General features: G+C 32.0%; 1 protein-coding gene and 1 pseudogene across 1 annotated transcript; one reads left to right on the top strand and one right to left on the bottom strand.

Moving 5' to 3' along the window:
- Positions 1–2,548: 2,548 nt before the first annotated feature.
- LOC145959804 (uncharacterized) lies at positions 2,549–3,092 on the bottom strand (annotated as a pseudogene).
- Positions 3,093–11,441: 8,349 nt separating this feature from the next.
- On the top strand, positions 11,442–12,684 carry LOC145977389 (uncharacterized). Its single transcript, XM_083109334.1, has 5 exons — positions 11,442–11,534; positions 11,614–11,779; positions 11,879–12,135; positions 12,274–12,458; positions 12,533–12,684. Exons 2-4 carry the CDS (start codon positions 11,748–11,750, stop codon positions 12,327–12,329), a joined length of 345 nt encoding a protein of 114 aa, XP_082965460.1. The 5' UTR covers positions 11,442–11,534; positions 11,614–11,747; the 3' UTR covers positions 12,330–12,458; positions 12,533–12,684.
- The last annotated feature ends 3,158 nt before the right edge of the window (positions 12,685–15,842 follow it).

The following is a 15,842-nucleotide window of genomic DNA, read 5'->3' as shown; positions in this document are numbered from 1 at the left end:
TTAACAGTTAAATAATCTATATTTACAATAATGTCTATGACATAATAATGCTATTTTATATATCATACAAAATATTTATTATTATATAAAAAATAAATTTATTTTGAAAAAGAAGTTTTTCTTAGTAAAAATAAAATGCGTTTTATTTTCATGAGGAAAATCTATGTATAATATTTTTATAAATGTAAAATGGCAAATATTATTTCAAATTACAGATCTTCACAAATTGCTTCTAAGTACTTGGCTAGTTATAATTACTAATTTCATATTTAATTTTGATTTCTTACTTTTTACAAGATGCTATTTAGGAGAAAATTATTTTTAGATTCTGTTATTTTTTATTTAAGTATTAAGGGTAGACAATTCTTTAAGTTTTTTGTTTTACTTATTGGCACATTTTATATGTACATGGGATATTTTTTATCTTCATATTTTTTTACCTTTTTTTTAATGGGATAGTATTTTGTAAATGTCTTGAAAATGACTATAAGAATTTGCATTAAAAAATCAGGATTTTAGCTTCAAACCCTTCCCTTGTTATAGGCGCCTGTAGACGTTTTGAAATTTTGGTGATTGTATGCTGTTGGCGCCTTAAGGCGTCCAATAGTTATCACCAAGATGATGCTGTTGGCACCTTTTTTTTATCATTATTGTTGAAATATTTTCATACTAGTAACTGACATGCTTTGCACAACAGCGAAGAGTATAAAACTTTATAAAATTTTATAAACTTTGTCTTGTATCAGTCACGGCTAAATATGTGTCGTTTGTCACACGCGCTCCGCATTAGACTTCGCCGCAGCGAAAAGGTTAAAAAATTCATGATCATTTTGTCCTGACCTTGGCAGCGCCATTCAAACTGAGAAGGCTAAAAAAACTTTTTTAAACGTTGCAACCTTTTTTTAGAACTTTCCTTTTGTATTAAACATTTTTTTACAATATTTATGTTTTCCGAGATACTTTCCGATCTTTTTGTGACAGCCTGTATAGAATACTTTGTAAAAGACACGCATATGTCTAATTTTAATACATAATATGAGATTCATAAGGTTTATAGAATTATGTAATACATTGTACATAACGAGCGATAAATTGAGAATCGAAATGGGGAAATCGGTGTTGTGGAAACTTTTGTGGAAATTCAAGAGAATTCATCAATAAAAAAGTTTGACTAGTTAAAATGTCTCACAAAAATTTCTTGCCATATAATTCTACACGTATTCTACATATATTCTTATATTTTAACTTTCATACATTGAAAGATAAAATATAATTCACTCATTAACATTACTTTTAATTTTATGTCTACAATATCATAATATCTTCATGGAAAAATGTTAAAAAATATTTATACATAATTTTAAAATATGTGATATTAATATTCGGGTAATAAGAGCCTATCGCGGATGTAATTGCGTAATGATCAAAACTTTACTTGGAATAATCTCTTGGTTTGAGATTTAATAGAGATTATTCCAAGAGATTATTCCAAGTAAAGTTTTGATCATTACGCAATTACATCCGCGATAGGCTCTTATTACCCGAATATTAATATCACATATTTTATATTCGAGAGCCGACATCAAAGAAATTTAATGATAATTTTAAAATATACATATATATATACAGGGTGCGCCAAAAGTCTGGATACACCTAAATATCTCACAAACGGTGCATTTTAGTAAAAATTGTTTCAGGCAAAAGTTGTATGGTTTCAAGGGGGACATAAGGTGGTACCATTGGTTTGACCTTGAAGAGTCATTTGAAGGTCACGTGAAGGTTACTTCAATTTTTTTAAATGGAATACCCTATATATTTTTGCACATTCTTGTAGCTTATCTCGAGAGTTTTCCAAAACACTATAATTAAGTACCTTTTCGTTAAGTACTTTTTGAGTTATGAGGCTTGAAATAATTTCTTAATTTTACATAAACCGTAAAATATCTTGTAAAATATTCATTTTTCGATTATCTTACCTTAATACTTTTATGTAGAAAATAATGAGAGGAATCAATTGGTGTAAAGAAAACACATAGTTGTTTTTAAGAAAAAATATGGAATTGTTAATTGCAAATTACATATTTTTTCTTCAAAACAACTATGTGTTTTCTTTGCACCAATTGATTTCTCTCATTATTTTGTACGTAAAAGTATTAAGGTAAAATAATCGAAAAATAAATATTTTACAAGATATTTTACGGTTTATGTAAAATTAAGAAATTATTTCAAGCCTCATAACTCAAGAAGTACTTAACGAAAAGGTACTTAATTATAGTGTTTTGGAAAGCTCTCGAGATAAGCTACAAGAGTGTGCAAAAATATATAGGGTGTTCCATTTAAAAAAATTGAAGTGACCTTCACGTGACCTTCAAATGACTCTTCAAGGTCAAACCAATGGTACAGTCTTATGGCCCCCTCGAAACCAAACAACTTTTGCCTGAAACATTTTTTTCTAAAATGCACCGTTTGTGAGATATTTAGGTGTATCCAGACTTTTGGCGCACCCTGTATATATATATATAATAAATTTTGGATATTATTACATACACTACTGATTAGAAAATATTTCGTGCATAACAGCGATGTCAATTGGATAATTCCTTGCCAAGTTTTCATTTGGTGTGTAATAAGTGCCTTCAAATTTAGAAAAATATCGTCCTATCTCTACATTATTGATCCATTTTGGTGAACATATTGACACAATATCTAAAATAAAAATAAATATGTTTTATATATTGCGCGTTTTTAGAGAAATAAATAATCATATAAAACATATATAATCTATAAGAGAGAACGCTACTAATATTTTATACATACCTTGTGGTACATAACACATTATAATATTTTCTGCAAGAATTATATAGTGCGGTTGACAGATAAATCTGTAATTATCTGATTTGCAAGCTTGACATCTACATAAACACGTGTGCTGATTTTTCACAGCATTCGCTCAGATGCGGAATTAAAGAATTCAATTTTTTCTGTACGAGCGTAGCTATACATTTGTAATGCCAACCAATTATCACACCATCATGAAGATTATTTATTTCACACGAAGACAAATACGGGTTCGGTGCGTGCGTTACGATCATACCAATAGTATATGTAATTTCTTTTTTTCTTATTTCCGGTTGTTCATTTATGACGATGTTTGATATATCCTATATGTACATAACAAATGTGTATATAGCAATGTAATAATTGTGTATATAGTAATGTAATAAAATTTAATCAATATTTTTTATAAAGTGTTTTCAAAAGTAATTATTGTAATTACTTAAATGATACAGACAGTTCTCATTGTGTGTATATTGACATCTGAACTCATATATGTATACATATGCATATTCATATACATATACATATACATATACATATGCATATACACATACATATACATATGCATATACATATACATATAGAGATATGCATACTTGTACATATATATTTCAGTATATCATATACAACGTATTATACACTACCTGTATGGAACTTGTAATATTTCTGTATTTATAATCTGTTTGTATATCTTCAATATTATTGCGTAAGCATCGTGATAAGATATCTATCAAATTCTTGATTTTCCAATTGTAAAGTATATTGCAATGATTTATTAATTCACAAAAATCATGCGGAACGTTAGATATTAAAAGTTGTATTTGCTTAAAAAAAGTGATAGATATATATAAATAATATTTCAATTACAGAATAGAAAATGAAATGAAATTAAAGGACTCCGCATTAATTTAATGGAAAATGGCTTTCTGCCGAATTGCCTGAATTTTTGATATGTTTTAGTTTAAGACATTTTAATCAACAGTTTCAGCAGTAGTATTAATAGAATAAACGAGTAGGACTAGGTCGATCCCTTATATCATCTAGATCAAAAAGATCCTCTGTTACTTCCCGTATTGAGTTGAGATTATCTCAAGGTTGAAGTTATCTGTTCAATTTTCAACAGAATATCGTGCAAAGGGTAGTTTGCTTTAAAGGCATCAGAAATGGCGTTGCTTAAACTGCAGCTGTTTTGAGATTATCTGGTATGGAATCTAGTCGGAACGACGGCCAATCTGGCCTTCAAGTCCAACATGTTGCTATCCTAATTCTTCTGGTAAAAATAACCGAGGCGCCTTTGATGTGATGCAAGTTAATTTGAGTAAAAGAAACTACGGAAACTGCCATAATTAGACAACCTCTTCAACTGTTCCCTCAACGGATTCAGAATCCCTTTTGTGCTTTTTTTCGAGCTTACGGTTGCCCGTCCAAGACGACAGAAGAGTCTGAAGTTGCAGGCCTCCAGTGATGGATCCCCAATCAAGCAGGCGAAGTGGATGCTCGTAGCATCCCTGCTTTCGCTTTTTCTGGTGACGATCCAATCACTGCACGTCAGGCCCGTATTTTGTCTACCAGGAACTTCAAGGCCTCCTTGTCTGGTTCTTCCACGTGCTCTACCACTCAATGACGATTAGGCAACTCATCAAATGACAGCACACATAGGGAGTTTTCTCCCAACTTTAAGAGGAAAAGCTTTTGAGCAAGTCCCCCGACTGCTCATCGGCGCAAGCAAAGACTAAAGCGTCCCTCTCCCAAGAACCGGAGAACATGGGAGCTTTACTTTCGGAAAGTTCGAGGATATGCCCCCTAATCAGTTTCCTGATCATGCTACATTCTTCGATTCGTAATTTTTTGTCAGGATAGCCCTCTAAAGTGAGGGCTAGCCTAATAAAGCCCATAGTCGTCTGAGCACAGGACCCTTGATCTGAGATCTTGGATCTGTTGGTGAATATTAGTGGGAATGAGGATGCTGAGCTCTGGTCGAGCACGTATAGGTGCTGCAACCAGAGCCTCATCTCCTCCAGGCCTAGAATTTGGCACAGTGGAAGAAGTTTGGACTTTTACAGCTTCCTCCTCCCTCTAAAGCTGTTTTTTATAGCGGCGTCTGGTTGCTCCGCTATATCTTACTTGGATTTTTGGACGGTCTTCGATCAAGCCCATTCCTGAGTTGGATTCCTCCGACCGTTCATTTCTTAAGGAAGCCACGTCCTGGAAGACTTTGCTTAGATCAGTGTCTTTATTTTTAATCTTTAAAATCATATTCATTCTGGTCCCACGAGTACTGCGAATGTGCGATCTCACCCAACCATAGTCGCGAATAACTGGGGCTTAGCACGTCCTTAATATGAAGGATTAATACACCCGGAGAATGCCCGGTATTCGGCGGGACCGTTCGCGATACAGTTTCCTCTGCGCCACACAGCCGTCGGCATGGTTACAAATACTTTAGCTTGGGGGAGGGTCTCTCTTCGTTAGTCGTACCTGATACCATTCTTAAGAGAGTGACCTTGGATGCGACCGTAAGCCCCTCCACCACGCCACGGTGGAGAACCTTTAAGAGGATTATTAAAAGTCTCAATGGCACAACTCTCAAAAATAGACAGTTTCGACCTTATTGAGCTTAAAACATTACCTTCGTACGTATGCGACTAATGATACAGAGAGGGTTTCCTTACACTTACAAAGTGTATTAAATGTTTATAAATATGTATATGTATATATGTAGATTCTTAACACACACACATACACACACACACACACGCATACACACACTCTCACATAACCCCAATATTCCAAAGATCATTTATTAATGTTGCGTATGAATGTTTTTGTTGTCAGTTAATTAGTGAGCATTACACAGATTATTGCGTATTTATTATCAAAATGGAAAATCAAAGAAAACGCTCTTGTCTCTTGCCGAACACTTTCGCTCTCTCAAGACCCGATACACATATATCTCTAGAAAAGTAAGCCGCGCCACCTTAGAACAACAGTGGCTCCATCTCGAGCATAAAAGAAACAACTAACATCTACTTATGACTATATAGTGATATATATATACAGAGCGATCCTGAAAAACGATCCGTCTATAAAATGACGTATTCCTGACAACATTCTAAGACAATTTTTCCTTTACCAAAATTTGATTTGAAGCGTAGTTTTTGAATTATGAGCAAAAATAGTTAGTAAATCACGCGTCGGGTACAGAAGGCAGGCAGGAGCGGCGCGGCGTGCCGCGAGCGCGGGCGCAGCCGACCGCCCGACGGGTGATTACCACCGCATGAGTCGCTAACTATTTTATCTTATAACAAAATTATGCTTTAAATAAAATTTTAGTAAAGAAGAAAATGTCTTAGAATTACGTCAGAAATACGTGTTCCTTAAAATAACGTTATTTTAATAATGAAAAGTTGTTCCGGATCGCCGGCCGTCCGACGTTGCAATCAGCTGATTGCTACACGCGATGTGTGTATGGCGGAGTGTGTGCGTAAGAGAGAGAGAGAGAGAGAGAGAGAGAGAGAGAGAGAGAGAAAGAGAGAGAGAGGGAGGGTAGGAGGGACAGACATTCATACACACGCACGCACTTTTTTTCTCGCTCTCTTTCTCTCTTTTACGCAACACTCATACACTCTCTCATTCAGTCTCTCACTCACTCACTCACTCACCTGCTTACTCACTTGCTCACTCACCTTGTAGCAGCGTAGCGTATCTTCATGCTATGTATTGTTGTATCTGCTGCACGGTTATGATTGCTAGAGATGCGCGACACATCGAAATTTTTTCGATTATTAGTCTCACACTCGATTGATACAATACAGATTACGCGATAACGAGTTTACTGTTTATTCACTCACTATTGATTTATCGATACCAAAAATTACTTTCAAAGAAACGCGAATGCAAACAGCACATGACTCGACGCGAAGCGACGGACCGCGGAGACTGCGCGACCACAAGAGTTATGTTGCCAGAAACGCGACACGCGACATCTAACAAACGACTTGCGCGTGGCGCGTGATTGACGCGAGATAAGACGAACGATCGGCTAAAACCTTCGCATTGCGAATGCGGTAGAAAACATGAAACGTATAATGACATACTTAAAAAATTAATTATTTATTATAAATAATAACTATTAATAATTTCTAATTATAATAAATAATTATTATTTTAAAAAGCATGTGTTATACGTTATTACGTTTTCGAAATTATTGCATTCACGATGCGAAGATTTAAGTCAATCGCAAGAATAATGTAATTAAAATTACATTTGGAAAAATTTATTTTTATTCTGCTCACAATGAAATGTTCCAACGTGAAAATGTATTGGTCGCTCTGAAAAGAGCGGATTGACTAAAAAAAATTTTAAAGCAGATGCTCAAAATGCCCGCCATCCATCCTAATGCAAGCTCTCATGCGTTTTAATAAGTTTCTTTCGACGTTTTCCATTATTTCTTCGTCAATATTCCAAATAGCGAATCGTAATCTTGTCTCCAGATCTTCAATATCTTCGGGAAGCGTTTTATAAATTACTTCCTTGCAGTATCCCCATAAGAAAAAATCTAGAGGATTGAGATCCGGAGATCTTGCGGGCCAACGTATCGGGCCGTACCGACCCATCCAGCGTCCGGGAAAATTCTCGTTTAAGTAATTCGTAACGATCCTGGCGTTGTGTGGCCCAGCACCGTCTTGTTGGAAGATAATATCGTTTCTTTCAAATAATGGCACATCTTCTAAGAAATGTGGTAGATTTTCTAATTAGCGTCCGCTACATTCGCGATTGGTCGCGGGAGGCGAGGAGGGGCATAGACCCCCAGCGAAGATCGTATAAATTAGACGCACGATCGATGATGCAATCAATAAGCCTGCGATTATCAAGACGAACGTTTTGCGAAAATTTTCTGCGAAACGTCGATCGAGATCCCAGATATTCCTCTCGTGTGATATTCAGTGATGAATCGCTATTCACACAAGAAGGAATTTTTAATGTGCATAATATGCACTTTTGGAGCGAAGAAAATCCCAGAGTCACGCGATTTCGAAATTTTCAAACTCGTTGGAAGATTAATGTATGGGCTGGAATAATGGGCACTGAAATACTTGGTCCAGTTATTCTTCCAGATATTTTAACTGGAAGAATCTACGTCGATTTATTAACAGAAAATCTACCACATTTCTTAGAAGATGTGCCATTATTTGAAAGAAACGATATTATCTTCCAACAAGACGGTGTTGGGCCACACAACGCCAGGACGAATTACTTAAACGAGAATTTTCCCGGACGCTGGATGGGTCGGTACGGCCCGATACGTTGGCCCGCAAGATCTCCGGATCTCAATCCTCTAGATTTTTTCTTATGGGGATACTGCAAGGAAGTAATTTATAAAACGCTTCCCGAAGATATTGAAGATCTGGAGACAAGATTACGATTCGCTATTTGGAATATTGACGAAGAAATAATGGAAAACGTCGAAAGAAACTTATTAAAACGCATGAGAGCTTGCATTAGGATGGATGGCGGGCATTTTGAGCATCTGCTTTAAAATTTTTTTTAGTCAATCCGCTCTTTTCAGAGCGACCAATACATTTTCACGTTGGAACATTTCATTGTGAGCAGAATAAAAATAAATTTTTCCAAATGTAATTTTAATTACATTATTCTTGCGATTGACTTAAATCTTCGCATCGTGAATGCAATAATTTCGAAAACGTAATAACGTATAACACATGCTTTTTAAAATAATAATTATTTATTATAATTAGAAATTATTAATAGTTATTATTTATAATAAATAATTAATTTTTTAAGTATGTCATTATACGTTTCATGTTTTCTACCGCATTCGCAATGCGAAGGTTTTAGCCGATCGTTCGTCTTATCTCGCGTCAATCACGCGCCACGCGCAAGTCGTTTGTTAGATGTCGCGTGTCGCGTTTCTGGCAACATAACTCTTGTGGTCGCGCAGTCTCCGCGGTCCGTCGCTTCGCGTCGAGTCATGTGCTGTTTGCATTCGCGTTTCTTTGAAAGTAATTTTTGGTATCGATAAATCAATAGTGAGTGAATAAACAGTAAACTCGTTATCGCATAATCTGTATTGTGTCAATCGAGTGTGAGACTAATAATCGAAAAAATTTCGATGTGTCGCGCATCTCTAGCAATCATAACCGTGCAGCAGATACAACAATACATAGCATGAAGATACGCTACGCTGCTACAAGGTGAGTGAGCAAGTGAGTAAGCAGGTGAGTGAGTGAGTGAGTGAGAGACTGAATGAGAGAGTGTATGAGTGTTGCGTAAAAGAGAGAAAGAGAGCGAGAAAAAAAGTGCGTGCGTGTGTATGAATGTCTGTCCCTCCTACCCTCCCTCTCTCTCTCTCTCTCTCTCTCTTACGCACACACTCCGCCATACACACATCGCGTGTAGCAATCAGCTGATTGCAACGTCGGACGGCCGGCGATCCGGAACAACTTTTCATTATTAAAATAACGTTATTTTAAGGAACACGTATATCTGACGTAATTCTAAGACATTTTCTTCTTTACTAAAATTTTATTTAAAGCATAATTTTGTTATAAGATAAAATAGTTAGCGACTCATGCGGTGGTAATCACCCGTCGGGCGGTCAGCTGCGCCCGCGCTCGCGGCACGCCGCGCCGCTCCTGCCTGCCTTCTGTATCCGACGCGTGATTTACTAACTATTTTTGCTCATATTTCAAAAACTACGCTTCAAATCAAATTTTGGTAAAGGAAAAATTGTCTTAGAATGGTGTCAGGAATACGTCATTTTATAGACGGATCGTTTTTCAGGATCGCCCTGTATATATACAGGGTTTACCAAAAGTGTGGAAACCCCTTAATATTTCGAAAAATACGCATTTTTAAAAAAAATGTTTTATATACAAAAGTTATAGGGTTTTATGTGGCGCATTACACAGTAACATTATTATGACCTCGAATAGCGTTGTCAAGGTTATGTGAAGGTCACCTCCAACTTTTTAAATAGGACACCCTATATGCTTTTACATATTCTTGTAGCTTATCTCGAGAGCTTTCCAAAACACTATAATTAAGTTAGTTTTCATTAAGTACTTTCCGAGTTATGAGGCTTGAAATCATTTCTTAATTTTACATAAACCATAAAATATCTAGTAAAATATTCATTTTTCGATTATCTTACCTTAATACTTTTATGTACAAAATATTGAGAGGAATCAATTGGTGTAAAGAAAAAACATAGTTGTTTTTAAGAAAAAATATGTAATTTGCAATTAACAATTAAATATTTTTTTTTAAAAACAACTATTGAAGTCGTTGAGAATCAGGGAGGTTATACTCATTATTAATTTTCATATTAATTGTGCTTTAATAATAAATTTCTCTATACATTTTGGAAATGTGCTATCATTTCGCCCTCTGTATTTACGTGTTTCTCCTGCGAACTGCGAATATTAGAAAGGACGTTCTTCTTTAATAACAAGTTTCTTTTTCTTGTCGTAATCATTATGTACTATTTTTTACATTTGGAGAATTCTACGTAGTTTCCGAGCAATGAAAGATAGCACACGTGTGCTATCATTTTGTCCGAGACTGTATTGACCGATACGGTTTAAATAATTGTAAATGAAAACAAGGCCAGATTTAAGTTTAATCGTTAAACAATATTAATTTTCTTTAATTCTTTTATTCTTTACATCTCATGTTTTAGAGGAAGACATTGATAAAGAAGCTTTTCTGAATATAAGTGAAATTGAAATAGCACGAATAATAACTACGATTGGAGAGATTCGCTGTTTTCTTGAGAAAAGAAGATTATTGATAGACAGTATAAAATTGGTAAGATAAAAATTTTTATGCTTTTTGAAATATTAAGAAACAATAAAGAATGAATTAAATTGTAAATGTTTGGAAAAATTAATATCTCTGCTACCTTTATAGGAAAAATTACTAATAGTATCAAATGACGACAATGATGATAATCAATTGATACAGTGTCAAAATCAATTACAATGTCAAAATAATGAAAAAGAGCCTCAAGAATCAAATAAGCAAAAAGAAGCAAGATTTTCTAAATTATCCTGTAGTTTATTAGTTTATTAGTTTATATAGTTATTAACCTGATGCACAACCTTCGGTATGTTTAATAAAATATTTCTTTTCTTCAAAATTTGAATAACTAATAAAAATAAAGCAATAAATATTATAAAACAATAAAATATATAAAATATATAAAAAGTATATAAAATTATAAAATATATATATAAAATATTTAAAATAGTTATATATAAAAATATAAATAGTTATGTATAAAAATATATAAAAAATTTATGTATATAAATATAAAATCGAGTTGTAAACAATAAATATAAAATATAATTACTTAATTGAAAGAAATATATTTATTAATGCTTTTGTTTTGTTTTTTTAGACATCGTGTCCACAAAGAAATCCCTTGAAAGATAAAACAACACAAATATTAAACACAACTTCAATTGATGACTTTCATAGTAAACATTATAATACTGGGAATATATTAAACGATTCATCAGATGAATGTACGAGTACCGAAGAAGATAATAAAAATTCAGCATTAAAGGAATGTGATAATATTAAGGAAAGTGGGTTAGAAAAAAGTAATAACAATCAGAACAAATCTAACATTTCATACACCTTAAATCATTCTACATCAATTCAAAATGCGGTAATGTTTTCATGCAAAATACAATTTTATATAAATATTTTATTAATTTTATAAATATTTTACAAATATTTCTTTTTAGCATTTTAATAGGATTTGAGAAAACTGTTACTAAGTTTTATAGATGGACAAATTATTATAAAATTTTATGAAAAGCATAACATACTCGATGAAACCAAACGTAGGAAGTTGACCGAACTTTTTGTTACTCAATTTATGTTTGCAAAATCTGTGGACGGGACAGAAATGTAATTGCTAAATATACATACATATGTATATATAAAATATTTATTCTATATTTATATTATTAATATATATATCATATAAATGTATTCTAATGTTCGTAGAGTTCGTTTGTTGAATGCTGATTTTGACATTTTATTGAAAAAGATCCAGAATTTGTTTCCAAATGAGCAACAGGCATTTTATTATGTTCCACCAAAATCTGAAGGACCTTTCCAAAAAATATCGAAAGGAAAATTACCGGATTTTTACCGAAATAAACTTGATGAATGTCGACAAATTGGACTTATAGAAAGAAAACGAAAGAGAACTACTGAAAACATTAATAATTCAGATATTGAACTAAGCATTAATTCTGAAGGTAATAATAGAATATATGTAGTTAGTTCTGTAAGTAATATTTTTTTAGATACGTTACAAATTTAATTAATATTACGATATATCTTGTAAAAGATTTTTAAGTTTAAAACTAAATTATTAAATTAAAATATAAATATAGCTAAACGTGTTTGCGAAATACATCTGCAATGGTTGCGATATAATACAGCACCTTGATCGTCTGTAAAAAAACATTGGAATGGATCTCGTGAACTGAGACATCAAAGTTTTATAAAACAAAAAGGAAATGTTTATGACATTTTTAATGAATACCCAGTGCTCAAACAAGAATTCAGTTACATGCTTGTATGTAATGAAAAATTTATTTTTACATATTTCTTTTTAAAAATTTGTATTATATATGTAGTTTCTTTTTTCAGTTGGATGCTGATTATAATGCTTTAATTAATGAAAAATCTAATATTTACAACGAATGGCCCGAACTATCTAAAAAATTAGAAACATTATTAGAAAATCGAATCGTAAAAGATAAAACTTTTGCGAAGCAACTTGAAGAGATCCAATTATATGAAAAAGGAGATGGTAATAAAATATTTAGTATATAATTAAAAAAAAAATTAATTTCATTATTATTTAATTATGTTGAACAGAATGCAGAGATGCTGCATTGATTTCTTTAATACCGGTATTATGTCCTTCCAATGCGATTAAAGATACCAGGAGGAAAGATATGGCGACCTACTATAGCAGAATCAATGGATGCTTTTATTTGTCATATTAAAGTGAGGTTTAATTGACATTTTGTTATCAGATTCTAATGAAATCGATTAAATTTCATCTTTATATAAGATAATGTAAACACTAATTAAAAATTAATAATAATAATAATTTAAATTTATAGGTTCCAGGGGAATTGGAAAGAATAAAACGTCGAAGACAAGAGAGAGCCATTAAACAAAAAGAAACTCTACAGCCATATATAATTGCAATAGGCTCACAATTAACTGCAATTGAGACATTTTATATCATCATTGATGATATAATGTATAAAATGAAAAATGTGTTAAAAGCTATTGATATCCTGTACAAGATTTTTCAAGTTCTTAATGTCAAATATCCATCCGCCTGTGAACAAGTTTGGCTTTTTATACAAAAATATATTTATGGGCGAACAACAGAATGGGATAAGTATGACAAATCTGTCATGAATTTAATCAATCTTTTGAACAGACTTTAAAGACAAAATATAACATATGATATCAATTTAGATTGAGAATTTGATTTATCATTTATTACAATAAAAGAAAGAAATTTTCGTTAATATAAAATTTTGATATTTATGCATTCATTAATTGATTTAATAATTGATTATGTTCAATTTGTAATTTAGTTTAACACAATTTTAAGATAATTGTCATTGTGTTAAATTCTATATTAGGGATGCTTGTGTTAAATTCTATATTAGGGAAGTTTATCGATATTTATCGATACTATCGACAAGCACTAACAGTCGATAGTTGTCGATAAGGAAAATAATTTATCCATAACTATCGATAGTTTTCATGTAGGATTTCTGAACACGGCCTTTGACGGTAACATTGTGTAAAAAACCACGACTCGATGCCATTGTATATCGATATGTAGTAATGCGTTTCAAATATTATTGTCTTTCGCTTTTGTTGTCTTTCGCTACTGTCGTCTTTTGCTCTTATCGTCTTACTATTTATTATAATTAGACATTTATTATAAAGACAACGAATATATACTAAACATATAATATAAATATATAATATATATAAACCACCTGCAATCTAGAGAACCTAAAATTAAAAAAAATAAACAAACAATTAATAAAATTATCGATATTTGTCGATAGTATCGACAAGGATTTTGAAAACTATCGATAGTATCAACAAGCAAATTGTTTCGATATTTAACATCCCTATTCTATATATTTTATTACGTTATAATTCTATATATTATATTATGTATAGTAGTTTGACTGTTTCCAAAAATATATAGTTTGAAATGTCGTTAAGCGTTAAATGTAGTTATAAAAGTTTAAAAGTAATATTGATATGTATATGTGTGAATTGCTTTCACGCTATTTAAAATCTTATTTTCTATTTTAATAAGTTTTTTTTTTAGAAGTAAATAAATAAATCTTGCGTTTGTGATTCTATCATTCATGATGTTCCGTTGCCACTTATGTGAGAGAGGATTCAAAAATATTGATCTGTTTATTTGTCATTTTTCTGTAATTCACAAATTTGAAACATGTATCAATCGTTTCACATTTATGCAAAATGACTGTTTCCGCATTTTTCAAAATATTAATGTTTTTAAAAATCATTTGATTATAGATCATTCAGAAGATAATCAAAGATCTTTAAATGTATTAAGAATTTCTGCTGTTGATATACCAGCCCCAAGTGATAATAGTAACAGGGATTTTAATCTTACTTCCGACTCATTTGAAAGTGAAGAATTTATTAATGATTTTGACAATACTGAACAGAATCTTATTGACTTAAAAAAACAATTACAACATGAAGTTGCAAAGTTTGTATCTAGTTTTTATAATGAATTGTCAATGAATAGAACGCATGTGCAAACGATTGTTGATTCTACACGTATATTTGTCAACAAAATAATATTTTCATATCTGAAGCCAAATGTTCTAAATTTTACCAAAAATGTCGATGCAATCCAGTATAATATTGAGCAAGTCTTCAACTTATTTGAAAATCCATTCGATTCACTTGATTCAGAATTCAAACGGTTTAAATACTTTAAAGAACGAAAATACTTTAATAGAACCAGAATCGTAATTAGACAACAAACTATTGGTAAAAAAATTGAATCAAATTATGTAATTGTACCCACTAATGTGACCGGTCAATATGTATCTATACAATCAGTTATACAAAAATTATTTGCTCTACCTGATTTCTTACAACAAATTTTAACCTATATGCAAAGTTTATCATTAGAATCGAATGGAATTTCAAATATATTCAAGCTGAATTATTCAAAAAATTACTACAAAAGTATCCAAACAGAATAATTATTCCTCTTATATTTTATTATGATGAATTTGAAGTGAATGACCCACTTGGCTCAAAAACTGGCACTCAAAAAATTGGTGCTGTATATTATTCTTTACCATGTATACCTCCAAATGCTCAATCTCATATATCTTGTTAATATACAGGTTGCATTATTATTTAATAGTAATCATCGAAAAGATTTTGGCGATAGAAACGTCTTTTTACCACTCATTAAAGAATTAAAATTTCTACATACGCATCCAGTTTACACGAAGAATGACAATATCGATATTTATGTAAATTGTCTCTTATTTGTAGCAGATAATCTTGGTCGTCACGAAATAGGTGGTTTTGTTCAGTCTTTTTCAGCCAATAATCCATGTTTAGTGTGTAAAATATCTCGTAACGAATTACTGAGTGCAACTTATGAAAAACCCGAACTTTTACGTAATATGGAAAATTACAAACTTGATGTTGAAAAAAATGATGTTAGTACATCTGGAATACACGAAGAATGTGTATTTAACGAAATAGAAGATTTTCATATTTTGGAGAACAGTGCCCTTGATATCATGCATGATATTTAAGAAGGAGTTTGCGAATACGATTTGTCTCAAATTTTATTACACTACATTGTAAATTTAAAGTATTTTACACTTCAAGATCTAAATGATCGTAT

Source organism: Camponotus vicinus, unplaced genomic scaffold (genome assembly GCF_025532165.1).
Source record: "Camponotus vicinus isolate PSW18456_S1 unplaced genomic scaffold, iyCamVici1.0 SCAF_1, whole genome shotgun sequence".
Classification (NCBI taxonomy): Eukaryota; Metazoa; Arthropoda; class Insecta; order Hymenoptera; family Formicidae; genus Camponotus; species Camponotus vicinus.
This window is presented reverse-complemented; position numbering and strand designations above follow the sequence as displayed.